Source organism: Pieris brassicae, chromosome 8, assembly GCF_905147105.1.
Source record: "Pieris brassicae chromosome 8, ilPieBrab1.1, whole genome shotgun sequence".
In the NCBI taxonomy this organism is placed as follows: Eukaryota; Metazoa; Arthropoda; class Insecta; order Lepidoptera; family Pieridae; genus Pieris; species Pieris brassicae.
The window spans coordinates 20,618,984-20,638,031 of NC_059672.1; the positions used below are offsets into that span (position 1 = coordinate 20,618,984).

A 19,048-nucleotide genomic window follows, 5' to 3' on the forward strand; every position below is an offset into this window, starting at 1 on the left:
GCCGGACTCATGGCAGACTCCTTTCTGCTTTTACTGCTCTTGCCCTTTGCCCTCTTGCTCTTTTTTTTTCTATATAGAGAAATATATTTTTATATAATTATTGGGTAAGATCGTTTCGGCTCAATGTTTTCCTTCGAAAACTTTAAAAGATTTTAGTATAATTAGTACAATCGAAGCTCAAACACACAATCTTAAAACGCTTAACCACTATGTTTGTATCACACTCGCTTGCTACCCTAATCTGAAAGCAATAGGAATACGTACTTAACAATTCTGTCCACAAAAAGCGAGATAAAATCTCAAAACAAAAATGCGAAACAGTTTTTCATTTTCGGTGACGTCAAAAGGAATTGGGTTAGGCTTTCGTCAAACGTCATATCCTTCTATAAGCGGATTCCGGACCGTTATAATTAAAGAACCTCGGATTAATCAGATTGAACCTGTCCGATGGTGAGCTTTATATTTACACCACATTCATTTGGAAATCGGAATGTTTAATAACAAATGCGTATGAGAAAGTAACAAAAAAAAAAAACGTCTAAATCAGTGTTTATATTTTGCAGAATAAAGACTATTACAGCAGTATTTTTGGTCTTAAATAAGTAAACAAGTGAAAAATTAAGCACCAAAAATGTTATTTACTTAAAGCCTGAATTTGCGGTTGGAATACAAACAAGACGTCCCAAATTAGCAAACAAACAAAAAATAGGTCCAAAAGAGCATTGTAAAGGGGTTTAAATGAAAAGGACAAATAATCCTTTTTGTTTTAGTACATTTAAGCCGTTTGGAATACGTTATTGTTACAATGTACGTGGATGTTGTAGTACAAGGACCAAGTACAACTTTTTGTGCAAAAAAAAGTAATCAAAGGACTTCTCATGGTGTAATTAGGTACTAAAACTAACTTAATTGCGTTCCAAAATACATATTCTAACAGTTATGCTAATTAATAAATAACGATACCGCGAAAATGAGTACTATTTAGTTTTGTCTCGTGTCTTATTTTGCTTGACGGCTCTGTTCAAGGTATTAGGCTTATTCTATAACATCAGTCAAACTTAAATCTAGTTCTAAGACCTGCCAAAATACTTTTTCTATTTGAATATAATGCAGAGCAGTGAACCCGATCTATTTGCCTATTAAAAAGAACGAATCACGAAACAGGTACGGAAATATGAGGCCCATACCTAGAAGGTTGTTGCGGCGCTGTTGTTTTGGAATCCGGGCATGAACCGTGGCAGAGTGAGCAATACCAACTAAAACCAAACATACCAACTAAAAGCAAGTACTTTGAAACATCGAGGTGTTATAGAATATTCTAGAAAGCTACACTATTATAACAAATTACCTACATAACCTACCCTGGTTTAATTTTTGACCCCATTTACTTTGTGTACTATTTGTATTGTTACCAAACAAGCCACTGAAATCGATCTTACTTGACGGATTGATATTTGAGGTAAATTATAAGTAGAACAAATATTTTGTTTCAATACAGTATTACAACAATAAACCACATAAATTCAAATCTGTGCGGTTTTCTCGTACTCGTTTAACATATTCAAGTTTATTAAATGGTAAAAAATGTATATTTTGTTTTGGGAACAATGTTTGTTTTTACAGTAATTAGCAATTCTCAATTATTTAACATGTAGACGTAATCGCTCTAGGCTACCTGGTACGTAAGGCGTATGTAGTATACCAAGGCACGATTGTCATCTTTAGTAGTACACATACGTTTATAATTAATAGTGGAATTTCACCGTACGCGCCATGGGAAAGGACTGACCATTCCATCAAGCTGTCAATGGTGGAGAACAAATTCAATTATAATTTTCACTGCGATCGGAAATTGAGCCCAAAGTACTAATATATAAATACTTATATATAAAATAATCTTATCGGTTAGATGTTCATGATTTATCAATATTGGCTTATCATAGTTATAGTATTTTATCAGTGTTATTATGCCTGCACCCACTTATTACCGAAAGTACATCTGTTCTAAAGTAAGTTCAAAAAACCTTTATAGGAACGAATACGAATTTAAAACTTGAATAAAGTTAAACCTATATTTGAACAACGACATTTCTGCACTTCTTTGTTTGAAAAATTTAACTCGAAAAGTTACTTATAAAGTAATTATAGATTTTGTAGAAATTTCCAAACCTTACCGTATTAAGGTTGGTACTTACAAAGTAAAACAATATTTTCATGTCACATACCCCAAAACCGTCGACCAGAAGTAAATTTTCCTCAATACATTCTCGTACCTTAAGGGAAAGTTCAATAACCCTATAATGCAACTTGAAATTGCTAAACAAAATATGTAGTACAAAAACAGTCTTTATTTTGTTGTGTTAAGGGCGTGAAATTTAATGTTCTAAGAAGTCAATTCTCTTGAGAGGAGGGAACAAATTGAGCAAACAATGTGTGTATTAGAAAGGTTTTGGTCAGGACTGAGAAACTTTTAAATACACTCAACTTTTACATAGTATTGTTTTTTACTTTATATTTCTTTTACACGTTTAAAGAAAACGGTTTTTAACGGATTGAAGCTATGTATTATAAACGAATAAACAAATTATAATAAAATAAATACAGATAATATAACTGTCTTTACAGCTGTGATACTTTTTAACATTCAACACCTTTTTTCTTCAGTCACCGTGACCACGCAAGCTGTAAAGCACGCGAAACGTCGGGAGAAATTTAATATTAAGTAAAATAATTATAAGTTTATAATAATACATAGCTTCAATCCCTTAAAACAGTGTTTTCAAATGTTAAAAAAAAACAACTTTATATAAGCGTTTTACCTATCCCGTTATTTTGTAAAACCACTGCCGACTGACTAAATAATAATTTAAATCAATTTTCTTACCGGTGACAAAAACATCAAAAGTTTCAAGTTTAAAAGGAACAGGATGGTTCCCGAAAAAAACAAATCAGACGCAAAGATATTATATACAAATTTAAAGTTACCTTTATAGTAGGTATATTAAATAACCAAGAGTGAAATTTCCCTCATTAAATATACAATTTGGATTGGAAGGACGGACTGAAATAGGACTGGGTTGAGAAAATATGACTGCCTCTAAGGCAAGGGCGCTACAGTGAGACTGCAACATAGATTAAGAGTTCTTGATGTTATTATCATCTATGGTCTAAAGAACAAAAATAATCATAAGACAAATTTCGAAGGATCGATAAGGTGCAGTCAGAGATATATATATAATAAATATAATATATATAATCAACAATCCAGTGTGCTAAACAATGGACCCTTAAATTATCGGAAATAAATACCTAAATAACATATGTGAGGGTCATAAAACAGGTGATTGTTTATTCTTCTACTAAGTATTATTTAATGTAACAAGAGGCAAACGGGCAGGAGGCTCACCCGATGTTTTGTGACACTCACAAATTTACACCAAAGTACGTTTGCAAGAAGGCGAGCATGTACGAATCTAAAGAAAGAAATAGTGAAGCTTAAGAAGGAACTTTATACCCGGTCCATCAAGATGCTGCCAGAGATAAAGGGGGGTTGAAGGGCTAGCGGCGACATTAAAATATTTTTGGACAGGAGCTAACCTTCCTCTACGGAGGGTCTTTTAAAGAATAGCAGCAGATATTTATAATCGGCTTCTGCCTGAAAGAAACTACAAAGAAAAGTTTATTGTTGCTGACCTGATACTGACCACAACTAAGACAGATGCTGGCTTTTAAGTACTTGGTTAGAGATACATTCAAGAAGCTGGCTCCGAATCGATGGAGAATATTCCATATTTACATTTTTTTAATATCCAAATTTTGTATAAAATATTATTACATACTCATTATAAATTTAAGCAAGCGATGCTGTCACCAAAAAAAATTTACGGACATAGTTATTTATAAAACAAAAGTCGATAAGCCTTTTGAAGTATTTTCAAACAAAGATGTGACTTTTCGAAAAAAATAATGTATATATTAAAAGGCAAGAAGAAGATTTGAGTCCAGGCTCAAAGGGATTATAATTTAATTATAAGTTGAGCAAACGCTGAGCTATTTCACAGGCTAAGCGATATTACTATAAGTGTTGAGCTTGTTTGTGAATGAATAATTCAAGCGCTGTAAGACTCCTCCAATATCCTATTCGTAGCAGGGAAATTGTTTTGTTTTCAAAAGCACTTTACAAATTAATATTTATTCTTGAGACATGTGTATTTATTTTTAATATTTAATAGTTATCATACAATTGTGATTTTTTTATAAATTTTGACTTGTGTTAAGTTAGGGGCACTAGGGGGGGGAGACATAAAGATGGTCCTTGGTCCGCCATTATACAAAAAAACCCTTGTTTAATTAAATGTTACTGTCAACTTAATATATGTATTCTTTATAATAACTTAATAATTATTATTTTTGTTTGGTACGGCTAATTGTCATGTGTAATGAATATAAATGTTTAACTGTTAACATTTTCACTGTTAACATCATGGGGAAGTTGGGGACCCATTGGTCAGACAATTTTAATTTATCTCCATGAAGTCTTTTTTGCGATTTGCCACTTAAGGGTTATGTTGTCTCTGGTCTACAAGACAGATGCCAGACGATAGTACAAATCCAAAATTAGTATTGTATCTGTTATTTGAATAAATACAGTGATAGACTGATTTTTTTTAGACATGTCAACTTTGTCTGGTTTTGAATAAATAGCAGGACAGTTCAATTATTAGTCGTTGTTGAAATTATTAATTAATTTGTCGAAAACTTTAAAATAACTATCAACATTATCAAATTATGACTTATTCATAAATAATAGGGAACTAAAAGATGTATGTATTGTTTTATTGAGACCTTTATTTTCGAAATCCAGAAGAAATACTCCGCCGCGATCGGGAAGATGGCAGAGCATTTTACTATAAAAAAATTCTGGAACTATAGAATTGTTGTGTGTGCGACCAGAACTACATTTTTTGTACTCTGCTAACTTCAACGTTACTTGGATCGTATACACGTACTGAAGTAGGTACCATATTAATCATTTCTTACATCAATATTGGCTTCATATCTTTGTCAGATTTATCTTACTGAAAATACGATAAAATTTACTCAAACATTCAATTACTCAATTTCTCTAAAATATAGTTCCAAGCTATGGTGAAATCTATTACTTTTTATCTTTTTCTTACTTACGAGACGATAACATGAAGTATTGTCGTTACATTAGTATTATTTATAGCTTAAAGGCCTTAGCTACTATTAAAATACTCAGACGTCACACAATTCGACTTAGGGTCCTTCAAGAAAAGAGCGTACCAATTCTTGAAAGGCCGGCAACGCACTTGCGAGCCTTCTGGCAATGTGAGTGTCCATGGGCGGCGGTATCGCTTCACATCAGGTGAGCCTCTTGCCCGTTTGCCTGCTATTACATTAAAAAAAATATGACCTTTATACATTATTATCTTCTAGGAAAAATGATTTTGATAAAACTCGCGTGTCAAGATTAAATTAATGTTTATTATCTATCGCTATTATTATGATTTATACGTATAGTATAGTATTATTAAAACGTACAATGTAATATTACAAATCAGCAATCAAATGTGCATTTTTTGTTTCATTTAATCCAAAGTCTCGTCGAAATACTTTTAATTTCATAGATTAAAAGATTGTCGATTTATGGTACAAATAATTACTATTATAATAAACCCTACAAAACAGTTTTTTTTAGAAAATTATCAGACCTTGTGTTTTAAGTTATATATGTATGGAGATTCATTACTTTATTGCTATAGCTCAACAAGACTCGTGCCTACTGCTATTATGTTTCTAAAATATTATAAATTGTTCTATGAACGTTCGTGTTAAGCTAGTTGAGAAATACATAAATGCTTTACTATGTGGAAGTGTCGAAGGACACTCGGCACGGTCGTCCATAACATGTTCCTACTGTCTCACTGTGTAACTATGACATTGACATTGTAAACCAATAATTATTATTATGCCCGGTTCACATTATTCCAGTACCAGCTCCTTCCACTTGACCGTATCCAACGAAGAGCGGTTCGAATCGTCGATGACCAATCCCTCTCCGAGCGGCTCGATCCTTTGGCGTTGCGTAGAGATGTGGGGTCACTCTGCATCTTCTACCTCATTTACCATGGAGAGTGTTCAGAGGAGTTATTCGGATTAATACCTGCAGCTGAGTTTCAGCATCGGACGTCGAGGCAAAATACAAAATTCCACCCGTATCACCTCGACGTCCGACGTTCCACGACTGAGCGTTTCTCAAGGCAATTTTTGCCGCGCACCACCGCTATGTGGAACCAGTTGCCCACTGAAGTATTTCCGAACCAATTCGACTTAGGGTCCTTCAAGAAAAGAGCGTACAAATTCTTAAAAGGCTGGCAACGCACTCGCGAGCCCTCTGGCATTGAGAGTGTCCATGGGCGGCGGTATCACTTAACATCAGGTGAGACTCCTGCCCGTTTGCCCCCTATTTTATAAAAAAAAAGCATTCCAGTTCAGCATTCCAGTCTAACGCTGGAATACTACTGGAATAATGTGAACCTGCACTGGAATGTACCATTCAAGTGAAGTGTACCAGTGATCAATCCAGTCCAGTTGACTGGAATGACGGTCTATTTTTCATTCATTCGAGCTAACCCAATCCAGCGCCACTGGAATAGTGTGAACGGCCAATCTAGTGCTTGAATACACGTTTAACAGTGAACACACATTGTTGTTATTTTATGGAATTTTATAGGTAATTCCAAACAATGAAGTTAACTGAAAACCAAACTCTTCAACTTGTTTCTTTGTACAGAGAACATGTGTGTTTGTGGGATATCACTTCGGAATTTTATAAACACAAAGGCATGCGCCAATCCGCCCTGCACAAAATTTGTGATGGTATGCAAATAGAACAGTAGAGGATGTAAAAAATCAAATCAAAATCTGTATTCCAAGGGATCTTCTGATTTTAGCTGTTGCAAAAGCATTGCTACGCCTCCTTTTTCATTTCTTTCGCTGATCCAATTTCTCACTCAAATCCGCTTTTTTCTTTTTTTCTTCCACTTCCTCAACTATTTCTTGTAACAGTAATAATTGAACAGTTTTAAAACAATTTCTAAACTTCTTTCTTGAAAGCATTGTCACTGTAGTGTTACCGATCTAACAGCTTTTGAATGACTGGAATAATGTGGACGTTCCATTCCAGTCCAGCACTGGACTGGAATGACTCACTGGATTACTGGACTGGAATAATGTGAACCGAGCATTATGCTATCTTCTGGTCGTAGTTGAATTCGTGTATGCGGTGATGTTAGTTATTTCGACTATATATTTGCGTGTTTTTCCCACGATATGTACGTGCGTGTTTCTATTTCACCATGCCTACTGCTGATAGAGGATCTTTGACAATCTGAGACAAATGTTTGTTTTAATTTATTTTATTATTATTTATTACTTAAGATGTCACGTGGAAAATGGTGTAATGTTTGCAGTTCCTTACAAACGTTGTGTAATACAAAAAAAACTGGCGATTTAAAAGAGTGGCGGAGAGTTTATTGCCAGTTCTTCTGTTCCGTTTTGCGCTCTTGATTTGAGAATTGGTAATAAATGTAAAATTAGAAGCATTGAATGTATATTTCTTTTTAATTTTGACGTTCATAAGAGTACATTGTGTTACCTATTCATTAATTGATTTCAATTACGAAAAGAGACAAAACAAAGACATAGTTAAATCATTTATTTCAGTGCGACCTATTAAAATGACTAGTTGCCGGTAGTAGTAGTAGTAGGTAGTAGGTAGTTTCTTACATATTTACAAATATTAAGTATTATTTTTGTGAACGAAGAAATTGTAACCAATTTGTGTTCTACCGTCACATATTGTGGTTGTTAGAATCCTCATAGTAGAAGTGTGGAAACATTAAGTCTTACAAAAACATTTCTAATCTTTTAATTTTTTTATATTTCATGTAACAAATGCTTGTAAATAATATGCCTGTCTAATCGAAATACTGTTTTGAACCCAATATGGTGTTTTACATAATTAACTCGTAAAAAATAGATGTTTGTTTACGTGTTTACAAGCATGGCCCAAAGTTTGGCGAGTTCTTAAAATAATAAATATTTAATTTAAAATTTTAATGATTAAAAATTTATAACAACTATACACATGTATACATTATATATTCATTAATTGTACTGGAATTGGTTTTAAAAATTGATTGAGATTTCATAATGATCGTGTGGCCTTGTGCAATAAATTCTAAAATAGTTTTTTAAAATAAATATTTAGTTGAATATAAGGCGATAATAACACTTAATGCGTACAGTTTAAACCTTGAGGACATCATATGATGAGCATTATTTAATGGCACTATATGGGGATAGTATTCATTAAACAGATCTTCCCAAAGCTTCAATTCTTCTTCTTCTGGTGTTTTCCCAACTGCTAAAACGTTGCCAAGATCTAAGTAATCCTCTGATTGTAGGGTGTATGGTGACCAAGTTATTCCCAAGCTGTTGTCTGGTGTAGGATTTCTAAAAAATAAGACGTAACCATAACAAAAGTCATTAGAATAAAACTGTACGATTTTTTATGTATAAAGTGTAAGCATATGCTTATTATATATATAACTAATAGGTTAAAATTAAAAGTAAACATTTTGTTTTATTAATTTATTTGACGGCTTACCCGTATTTAGCGAAATTTGTCCAAAGTGTTGTCGCCCTGTCAATGATCTGAAATGTTTCAGAATTCATATCTACCAAGTCTTTTCCAAAGGGGAAGAAGTAAGGAAGATCATCAGCATGCCCGACTAAGATTCTATGAGGGAACAATGCCGCAGCCTCAGCTGATGCATTGATAGCTAAATTCATCTCTGTTTTACATGTAAATTTATACAAGTATATTTTATTGTTATTATTATTTTTAGCTACAAATTTCTGCCAAGAGAGAGCAGCGTAAACAAAATTTTCAAATGCAAAATATTTCAGTAGGTCGTCAATATTTTCTCTTGAAACGACAGCGCCATTCATATATTTATCTTTCATGTATTTCCCAATTTTTGTTTGTTCAACGACAGGGACTTGTAATGTTAGAGGTTCGGGTACAAAAAATTCATAGAACTGATTAGCCTGTTCGAATATTCTAGGTATGTTTGTTCCTGTCGCTATGTAGAGTGTGCCTTCGTCTTCTGTATATCCATTTATTACGTCAATACCTTCATGGATTCCATTTCTCAATGTATCATACACGTCACCTTGGAAGAAAACTTCATTACCAGCAATATTTTCCTCTGATACTATACCAAAATAAACGTTCGGTGATTCTTTGGTGGACTGTGTGTATGTGACGACTATTCATCTATTGACAAAAGCCTCCATAGGTTGTATTTTCAAAAACTCATATACATCTTTTGTGTCCGTTGCATTACTACCCATTTCTCGCGCGAGTTGAATGCCCCTTTCCCTTGCTCTGTATGTATTTGGCCACCAACCGTTAGCAGTTCCACTTTGTGTTATTGCTCTTTTAAAAAGACCTTTTGTCATCGGTGAGATCAGATGGTATGAAACACTTGCACCACCAGCACTTTCTCCAAAAATAGTAATGTTGTCCGGATCTCCTCCAAACTTTCTAATATTTTTCTTAACCCAACGCATAGCTAGAACCTGGTCTTTCATTCCTGCGTTTCCAGGGGCGTCTTCTGTTCCAAGGCTGAGAAAGCCTAAAACTTCTAGTCGGTAATTAAACGTGACTAAAATCACTCCCTTTCTTATTAAAAAATCGGGCTCATATTCATCACCGCTACCACTGACAAAACCTCCTCCATGGATCCAAACCATAACTGGATATAGTTCTTGTGATGTAACATTTGGCGAGTGAACATTAATAAAGAGACAATCTTCACTGCCCGTAGCAGGAGGATATGGCACGATGAACAAATTATAGTGTAAGCAAACAGATCCATATTCCTTAGCTTGTCTCACACCAGTCCATGGTTTGAAAGGTTGAGGGGCCTAAAAGCTTAAAACTGTTAAATCAAAGTCGATTACATCGTCATGAAAGATTGAACTAAATTATACACAAGTATCACTATAATTTAAATTTTATTTATTTATGTATTTACAATTAGTAAATACAGTAATACAGTAAGATTAAAATATGTTCAATTAAACCGCCTTTCATATATTTAACTGAAATAAAGTGTATAAATTACTACGACTAAACTAATGTAACAAATCAAAGCAATTATTATGTAAGCAGTGAAAGGGGCAGTAATAAAAAAAAACATGAATCACGATAATATCATTAATGATAATTCAGATCAGTTAATATAGAAGTTAGGGATACAAGTTATGCTGGTACAGTAAAGATTAAAAGGGAGATAAAGAAGGAACTAAGCGGATTATATTTATAAAATACCTTGAATCGTAAGTCTTGTAGAGGGGGCTCAGCATAAGGTATGCCTCTGAAGCTGTGGTATGGACTTCCATAATGATTGTTAACCTCAACACCTTCTACAATACCTTCTTCGATTGTAACTTGAACTGAAGTAACGTAGCCGATAAATAAAGCTAAAGAAATCACTGACGTTATCATTTTGAAACAGATGTACATTGAAATGCAGGTCAACCTTTAAAAATATATATACGCGATTTATCATGGTATCTTCAGAATAAATCTAGATAAAAACGTTGATTGTAACGTTATTCCTATTATATATAAGGAAAATCATTTTTAGCAGATAAAATAGTTTTACATACATTTTCCAAGTTTTAAAAAGTATTGTTTTGTTAAAAGGAGTCTAAGAAAGAGCGGCTGGAGGAAAAACTGGAAAACGGCAAAGAGTAACAAAAGTTTAAGAGAGGTATTTGAAGATTTTTTTGTAATGTGTTTCTCTTTGATAAGTATATTATTTTAATACTTAATCCGTTGATTTTGCGACTTCTTCTCCTCTTATCCGGTACACGGTATCTTGACAGGGCGGTTTTGATCGCTATGTAGTGGTAGTATGAGAAAGGGCAGTTATGATGCGCTTTACGACGTTTCGCCATCGTTGCCTATTAGAGGTCATCCTGCTGCACTCATTGAGTGAACATCCTTCGGCAGACTTGATTTGCACAGTCCAACGCGTAGATGACCTTCCGCGCGGTCTAGTGCCTTCCACCTTCTCTTGGACGAAAAGGTGTACTCCGGCACTAGGATGGAAATCACCTGATAGGACATCATCAGTCCTTTTACTCACTTACGGCTACATAGTATATGTGATATTTTACTGTTATGAAACTCATTGAAATCTACTTTAACTATAATGTAATAGTCATTGCGTATGATTACCACCTTGATTCGCTGGAAAATATATTTAAGGAGCACATGAGACGGAAAGGCCATTAAAAATAATCTTAAGCAAGCAGTATTAAGTGTATTTCCTTAACTGAATTGTACTTTCAGCATCACTGAACTGAACATGCCAATAGCATAGTATCCAAGTTGTGTAAGCTTTGAGGTACTAGTTATCTGTAAGTTTTAACAAAAGGATTAAAATTTAATTACAACCAAGCGATCTGCGCTGCATATTCATAGAACTTTGATTACAAATTGAAACTATCTAATTAATTATTCACAAACAAGAGAGGATTGCTTAGTGGGTTGTTTTCGTAATTTAAAATATAAATAGGTTGGATTATCCTTCAAAGAGATGTTATAATATAAGTATATATAGTGAGTGAGTTGTACGTTATTAAAAATGTTAAGCATTGGAACAAATATTAAAATATTTTTCTTACATAAGAACCATTTAATTTGATTTTCGTTCTTAAAATACTAGAATACCAACTAATTTTTTTTTTGTTGTTTTAGGTGAACAAAGAGTGGAAGAAATAACAGTGACAACTGGGTGAGTGTATTATATAGTCTTTATTCCATTTTAGATTACATTTCACATATTTCAAACGTGTTATAGTTTAAAACAATTAAACCCAATGTTACCTAAAATGTCAGTACCTTTTAGGTGTGGCATTTATAAATTCTATGAAATGAAAAATTATTAAATTATTTATGGCACTAAGCGAGGAAAATATTCACTAAATATCGTTTCCCAAAAAGTGATTTCCTCCTTGTCAAGTTCCGAGTTCAGCTGAAGTTTTTCGCCAATATCCATATAATACTGTTTGTCAATTGTGAATGGCTCCCATATTGCCTTTAAATTGTTGTCAGGCGTCGGGTTTCTGTAATGCAAACGTTGAGTAAATTATGATAATAAAACAAACGACGTATAGAGGAAAACTGAGTTATGTACCTACCCATACTTTGCAAAGTTAGACCACAATTGTGTAACACTGTCTATCATTTTGTATGCTTTGGAGTTCGGTTCTACTTTTGGTAGTAAAGATTTACAAGGAAATATGTAAGCCAGATCATCGCAGTGAGACACTGAGGTGTTGGGTAAAAATTTTCCCGCATTAAATCGATTTGAAAAAATATTCCTTTGGGAATGACACGTGAATTTGTAATAGTATATTCTATTTTTATTATTCTTTGCACATATCTTTTGCCATAAGGATGCATAATATTTAAAATAATCCGTCCCCATAAATCTTACGACTTTTTGCACAACCTCTTCAAGCGTACTTGCATCCTTCAAGTAAAATTCTTTAACTTTCTTGCCTATTTCTAATTGTTGCAATGTTGAACAATGATATGTTAGTGGTTGCGGAATTAATAGTTCGTTAAATTTGCTGGCCTGTTCATATACGGTCTCAGCTGTAAGTCCTGAAACAAAACCAACTGTTCCCTCGTCTGCTGTGCATCCATTTATAACATCAACACCTTCGTGAATACCTTGACGCAGTACCTCGACGACGTCACCGGTAAAAAAAGCCTCAATGTTAGGAAATTCTTTTTCCGCAACGACAGAAAACATAACGCTCACCCAATTTTTTGCGTTTTGAGCGTAGGTTAAAGGAAATCGTTTCATTATTAGATTTTCGATTGGTTGAGTTTTAAAGAATTCATAAATTACTTTGTCGTCAGTACTATCACATCCCATATGTTTGGCAAGTAGGAAGGCTATTTGTCGTGCACTGACTGAACTGTATGCCCAAGGAGACAATAATGTCCCACTTTGCATAATTGCTCTTTGAAAAAGGCCCTTACTCATTGGTGAAACTAATTGATAAGATACGCTTGCAGCTCCAGCACTTTCACCAAAAATGGTTATATTATTGGGATCACCGCCAAAACTTTCAATGTTATTCTTCACCCATCTTAATGCAGCTACCTGATCTTTCATTCCAGCGTTTCCTGGTATATCTTCAGTGTCCAAGCAGAGAAATCCGATTACTTCGAGCCTATAGTTTATTGTCACGAGAATAACGTCATGTTTTACTAAGAATTCTGGCCCATAAATGTCATCATTTCCACTGCCGCTCATGAAAGCACCTCCATGAATGTAAACCATAACTGGAAGTGGTTTAGACGGTGCAATGTCAGGGCTATAAACATTAAGGTATAAGCAATCTTCGCTTCCTGACGGTTCCATGTTAGATGCAGGTTGAAAAAATAAATCAATTTGGTAACAGCGAGGCCCATGTTCCTTGGCTAGCCGAACACCCGTCCACGGCTGTTTTGGTATTGGAGCCTATAAAATATTGTTAGCTTTTAATATTTGTTTCATTAAATTCTAAACATTTTTATGAAACATTCTTCAGATACTTGCTACAAATGCGCATGTGTAACAGTTGGTCATTTGACTCGAACATCTTCCCGAAGTGGGCTGGTCGAGCTGGAGTAGGGAATAGATTATAAGGGGTTGTGACACATGCGCACGGGCAATTCCTTTGTTTATGTTTTAAGTTCTACAGTTTATCTAAAGTCAGTTAAGTGAACTATAGTGAATCAAGTCATTATTGGAGTGTTTAATTTCCTACCTTATGAACTAGATCGACTAGCCCTAACAATATACTTTAGTATTATCTATTTCTCTCAAGATATTTTTGTTAAGTATTAAAAATTGTTAATAATATTTAATGTAATTTGTCCTGCATTTACTAGATTGAATCACTAAATATATTTACATAACAGGACACACAGAATTAATAAGATATATAAATTATAATACATAGGAAAAACATTACCTGCAGCTTGAACTATTTAAATATATAAGAGCTATATAGTATACATATAGATATAGTATTTTTTTAAATATAAATGTATACAGCGAAATCTCGATAACTTTAACCTCAGTAAGTCGAAAAAAATTGCCATTTCCTTCCGCTGAACCCTTAATATGCGGTAACTCCAATTATTTAGACTTTATTACTCGAACAAAATGTTATTTCCCAACGAAGTATTGATAATACATATTTATACTCTAGAACTCGAATTTCAAAACGAAGACTCCGTAAATCGTAGTTAGTAAAATACATATAATAAGGTCTTACTTGGAATTCTTCGGAATAATAAAAATAAAATCCAAAATGGATGAACCTTACCCATTTTATCATTGCACACGTGCGTTGAATAAAATATAAAATTAATTCATATATTTTTTTAAAGTGTTCTCTATACATATTTAATATGTAATTCTTTTATGTAAAAAAATGTGTGTGTGTCAGCTACGACGCACGAATGGAGTTTACTCCTTACGAACGATAATTATGATATATATCGAATAGAAAAAAAAGGGTAAATGAACGCATCTGCTAAAATGATAAGAGAAACAAACATATATCTGTAATTATTCGGATTATTTATATTACTTCAATAAAGCGTATTACATAAAGTATGTTACAAAACAATATAAATAATAATAACAATAATAATTATGTTCAATTTATACAAATCCAATTTTAGAGAGAGAATGAGTTCAATCCTACAGATATATATGTTTGTCTCTCTCTACGTAACGCCTCAACTTTTCGTGTTACACGCATCTGCTAAAATGATAAGAGAAACAAACATATATTTGGAATTATTCGGATTATTTATATTACTTCAATAAAGCGTATTACATAAAGTATGTTACAAAACAATATAAATAATAATAACAATAATAATTGTGTTCAATTTATACAAATCCAATTTTAGAGAGAGCGTTCAATCCTACAGATAGATGTGTTTGTCTCTTAATACGTAACGCCTCAACGTTTCGTGTTACACTTGATTTTATTCCTCATAAAATTTCCGTACCGGGCCTTATAACTCAAATCGTTTCTTAAGGAGTAAACTCCAAAAATATATAGTACAAAACTGAAGTTGAATTGTTATTTAAATTCGACTCTACAAATCGTTAAATACACATAGAAATCAACAATCGGTCGAATATGTATCTCGAAGTAAAAAAATCGTGTTTTTTGCGTTACCTTAAATCTTAGCTCCCTCAAAGGAGGCTCTGCGTAAGGTATTCCCTTAAAACTATAAAATGACCCCCCGTAATCATTATGTAACTTTTCTCCTTCCAGAATTCCTTCAGCGACCCTCACCCGTGTCATTTCTCAATACAATCTGCCAAAAAAAGCATAATTTTTACATGTTTCATACTGTATGAACTATAACTTTAATATATTTATTTTACTTGCTTACTTAAAAAAATGTCTTCCAGTGGATCATAATTGCGTGCTTAAATATTAATTGTTTTCTTTAAAATATCATACAACAAAATAACATTATTGCTTAGTGTTTAAGCGTGCGTTTTATCCGTGAAGGCGAACGTTCGACCCTCGCCTGGACGTCAGTAGTGAGTTATGGCGCAGGAAAAATCTGCAGCATGATTGTGAGTTTCTAGGTCTAAGCTTCTATTGTAATGCCCATTGGCGAACCTTTTTAAAGTAAATAACCATTTAAGATGTTTATTTCTCATTAAGAACGTTCCAACATTTACATACATGAGAAAATATAGTAATCAAATAATAATTATTGATTAATTGTGTGCAAGAAACAGAAGATTTATTAAATAGAAATACAGCAATTATATTTTCTAATAGGACAAGACAAAAAATATAAAAGAATTCTAAGAACCAACAACAAAAAGAAGAATGGAAAACTATAATTTATTATTCATTGTTGTTTTAACAATTGACAAAAAACACACAAGTCTATAATTTGTTGTCAGTTGTCAGTCATAAAGCTCGCCTAACGTCGTCGCCAACGTCTCTTAATGGCGCAGGTAATCGACGCTGGCAGGATATTTATACAAAATAGAGTTGATAGACAGGCAGGCTGCAATAGTTGCACTCCCTCAAACGTCATACACTTGTCGTAAAATACTTGAATTCATTATATCTTGATAAAACAAGAGATATTATTATATCAATTAGGTCTCGTACACTATCAAATGCACTTGGTATTATCTTACAGACACATCGGTAAATTAAGGTTTACCAATTATGAGCATTTTTTGTATCCGTAAAATAATTTGTTTACATGCACAATCTGTTAAATCGTACGAGAAAACGTGACATTCAAATGTGTTTTTAAATAGTAATAAAATATTTATTTAGAAATAAATATTTTATTGAAATACTAAGTAAAATATTAATGAATTTGTTAAGTGAAAATATTATACAACTAAAGCATTTAAACTTTTTGAAAAATCAGCTCGCTAAGCTTCTATTGACCCCAACTGAGTATAGGTCTCATAGGTGTGGCCTACAGGAGCAAGCGAAACACAAATGATTTATGAAATTATAAAACGTAGTTTTACCATAATAAAATACCTTATATTATCACTTGTACACGTCTGTTCCTAATAAAATATTATAATAGACTAATATTGAATATGGTTTGTGAAACGATTCTGCAATATTGAATACAAGGCAAGCGAGGTTGCAATTATCTTAAATTATAGTTAATTTATATACTACTGTACTAAAAAAAATTATTATGGAGTTGTATAAATGGTAAAACCGCCGTACAATTTTATGATTTGTTGAATGCCTCGTTAACGAATCGATTTATTATCATTGTAACGCTCTTTAGATTAATTTACTGATAATTAGTCATGGTTTAATATACATGGTGCTTATTCTATATAGTAATGTTAAAGAAAAAAAAATATTCATTTGTTGAAACGCCGGCAACGCATTTGCGAGCCTTCTGGCAATGTGTCATGGGCGGCGGCAACACATAACATCAGATGAGCCTCCAGCCCGTTTGCCTCTAATTACATAAAGACAAAAAATAAACATTATAAAAACATATACAATTTATGTTCGTCGAATTCTGTACACATATAAATATAAATGCTATTTATATACAATAAAAAGGGCGCTATAACCTTAGGTCTGGGCCTTAGCTTTTTGTATCTGTTTCGTAATCATTTCCAACAGGCAAGTAAGTTAAACCTTCTGTGTCTGACACACCGTCGACTTAGACAGAAAGTCTATTGGCGCACGGGCATAGAACTTACGATCCCAAGGAGAGTCGCAGGTTGAATTATCCAGAAATGCATGGACTACTGAACTTTTAGTGGGAAACCCGGACTGTTATATGTAGGTATAAATAATAATCATAATGTATTATTTTTCTTAATTATGTAAATTATTAGAATTTTTTAATAATAATACATAGCTTCAATCCGTTCAAAAAGTGTTTTTCTTAATGTGTAACAGCTATGTCAACAAAAGACAATCATTATGTATTTCTTAAAGTCGACAATTGTTCTCTTGGGTAAATAAATAAATGTATTTCTAAATACCAACCAAGGTGTTATAACAACCTGATTCTAAAGCCCTCCGTTGGCAGTTTTTTTTTTATATTATATACATACAATGCAAGAGGCTGCCAGACATGTTCTTCATAATAAAGTTGAAATCTATTCATTTTAATGCGCTAGCTATAATCGTGATTCGAATATAATAATAAACCGTAACATAACAAACATCTAACTAAAATTACCGGTTTGCAAAGTCGTTTTTGTATAGATGCATAATAAGATACATTATAGAGGATTTTAAAAATACACCACAATCTGTTTCTGTTCTATTCTGTCCTGTTTGAAAATATAAAGTTTATGTTTTACTTCTAACGCCTTTACAATATTACAACAATATTATTTAACCATTACAATTATTTTTAAATCTCACCTGAAAATGTCGCCTCCTCAATTATATCCTTTAATTTAACTCTCTACAAGTGTTTTTATAACAATAAAATATACAAAGTAATCTGAACGTCGTGCATCGTCTGACGAGTCTCCGACTCCGTTGCTTAGCCTAAAAACTTGCACAGACAACTTATAAAAGCGCGAATCGCGGCAAATTCAATTTAATGACATGTCATGTCATTACAAGCATTTGCTGTAAATGTTTTGGAATAAATTTTCTGTTACACTAGATTCGATCCTAAAATGTGATTCTTTAGTTTTTTCTTATTTTTTTTTATATAACAGGAGCCAAACCACCTCACCTGTTGTTAAGTGATATGGACACTAAGATTGCGAAGAACTGAATCGTTGAAACTGAGGCTCGCGTTGCCGGTGTTTGAAGAATTAATACGCATTTTTTCTGGAAGGATCCTAAGTCGAATTGGTCCGCAAATACGTCAATGGTCAGCTTGTTCGACATAGTGGTGGAATGCGGCTGTCAAAACCTTTAATAATGTTCAGTTGTTGAAAGACATACGTCGACGTTTATAATAAGAAACTAATCTGGTTAATATTTTCTACCTCTCCTCCTAGTATAGTATCTTCCTCCCTCAAAACAGTTACTTCTAGGCAAATCCTTTCCGAATCGTTCTTCGCCATCTTCACCATTATATTTATACTAGCTGATTCGACAAACGTCGTTATATCATGTATAAATGTTTCCAGGACACATATTTTTAGTTCAATAAAAATAACCTATGTGGTGACAATTAAGGGTTATAAAAATGTCTAAAAAATATAAAAATTTGTTGGGGTTGACACCCCTTATCACATGGGGGTTTGAAATATAGATTCTCAAACTTACTGAATATGCATACAAAATTCATAAGCATCGGTCGAGCCGTTTCAGAGGAGTATGGGAACAAACATTGTGACACGAGAATTTTTATATATATAGAATC

General features: G+C 33.2%; 3 protein-coding genes across 7 annotated transcripts in view; 1 reads left to right on the plus strand and 2 right to left on the minus strand.

The window, feature by feature from the left end:
* Positions 1-19,048, plus strand: part of LOC123713809 — a 149,128-nt gene that overhangs the window by 25,777 nt on the left and 104,303 nt on the right. For both annotated transcript variants that reach the window (XM_045667676.1, XM_045667677.1), the window contains exon 2: positions 11,864-11,900. The gene's annotated coding sequence lies outside the window, so the exon portion shown is untranslated. The remainder of the gene's footprint in view (positions 1-11,863; positions 11,901-19,048) is intronic.
* On the minus strand, positions 7,727-10,638 carry LOC123713815 (juvenile hormone esterase-like). Its single transcript, XM_045667687.1, has 3 exons — positions 10,427-10,638; positions 8,696-10,020; positions 7,727-8,541 (listed from the first exon to the last, which is right to left on the minus strand). The coding sequence occupies exons 1-2, from the start codon at positions 10,619-10,621 to the stop codon at positions 9,364-9,366; spliced, it is 852 nt and encodes a 283-aa protein (XP_045523643.1). The 5' UTR covers positions 10,622-10,638; the 3' UTR covers positions 7,727-8,541; positions 8,696-9,363.
* On the minus strand, positions 11,902-18,875 carry LOC123713811 (juvenile hormone esterase-like). Of its 4 annotated transcripts, XM_045667681.1 has the most exons (5): positions 16,720-17,018; positions 15,587-15,763; positions 15,367-15,508; positions 12,307-13,643; positions 11,902-12,231 (listed from the first exon to the last, which is right to left on the minus strand). In XM_045667681.1, the coding sequence occupies exons 3-5, from the start codon at positions 15,493-15,495 to the stop codon at positions 12,060-12,062; spliced, it is 1,638 nt and encodes a 545-aa protein (XP_045523637.1). In that variant the 5' UTR covers positions 15,496-15,508; positions 15,587-15,763; positions 16,720-17,018; the 3' UTR covers positions 11,902-12,059. The 4 variants fall into 4 exon arrangements, with proteins under 4 accessions (XP_045523637.1, XP_045523636.1, XP_045523635.1 ...); XM_045667680.1 differs by lacking the exons at positions 15,587-15,763; positions 16,720-17,018 and adding an exon at positions 18,088-18,875; XM_045667679.1 differs by lacking the exon at positions 15,587-15,763.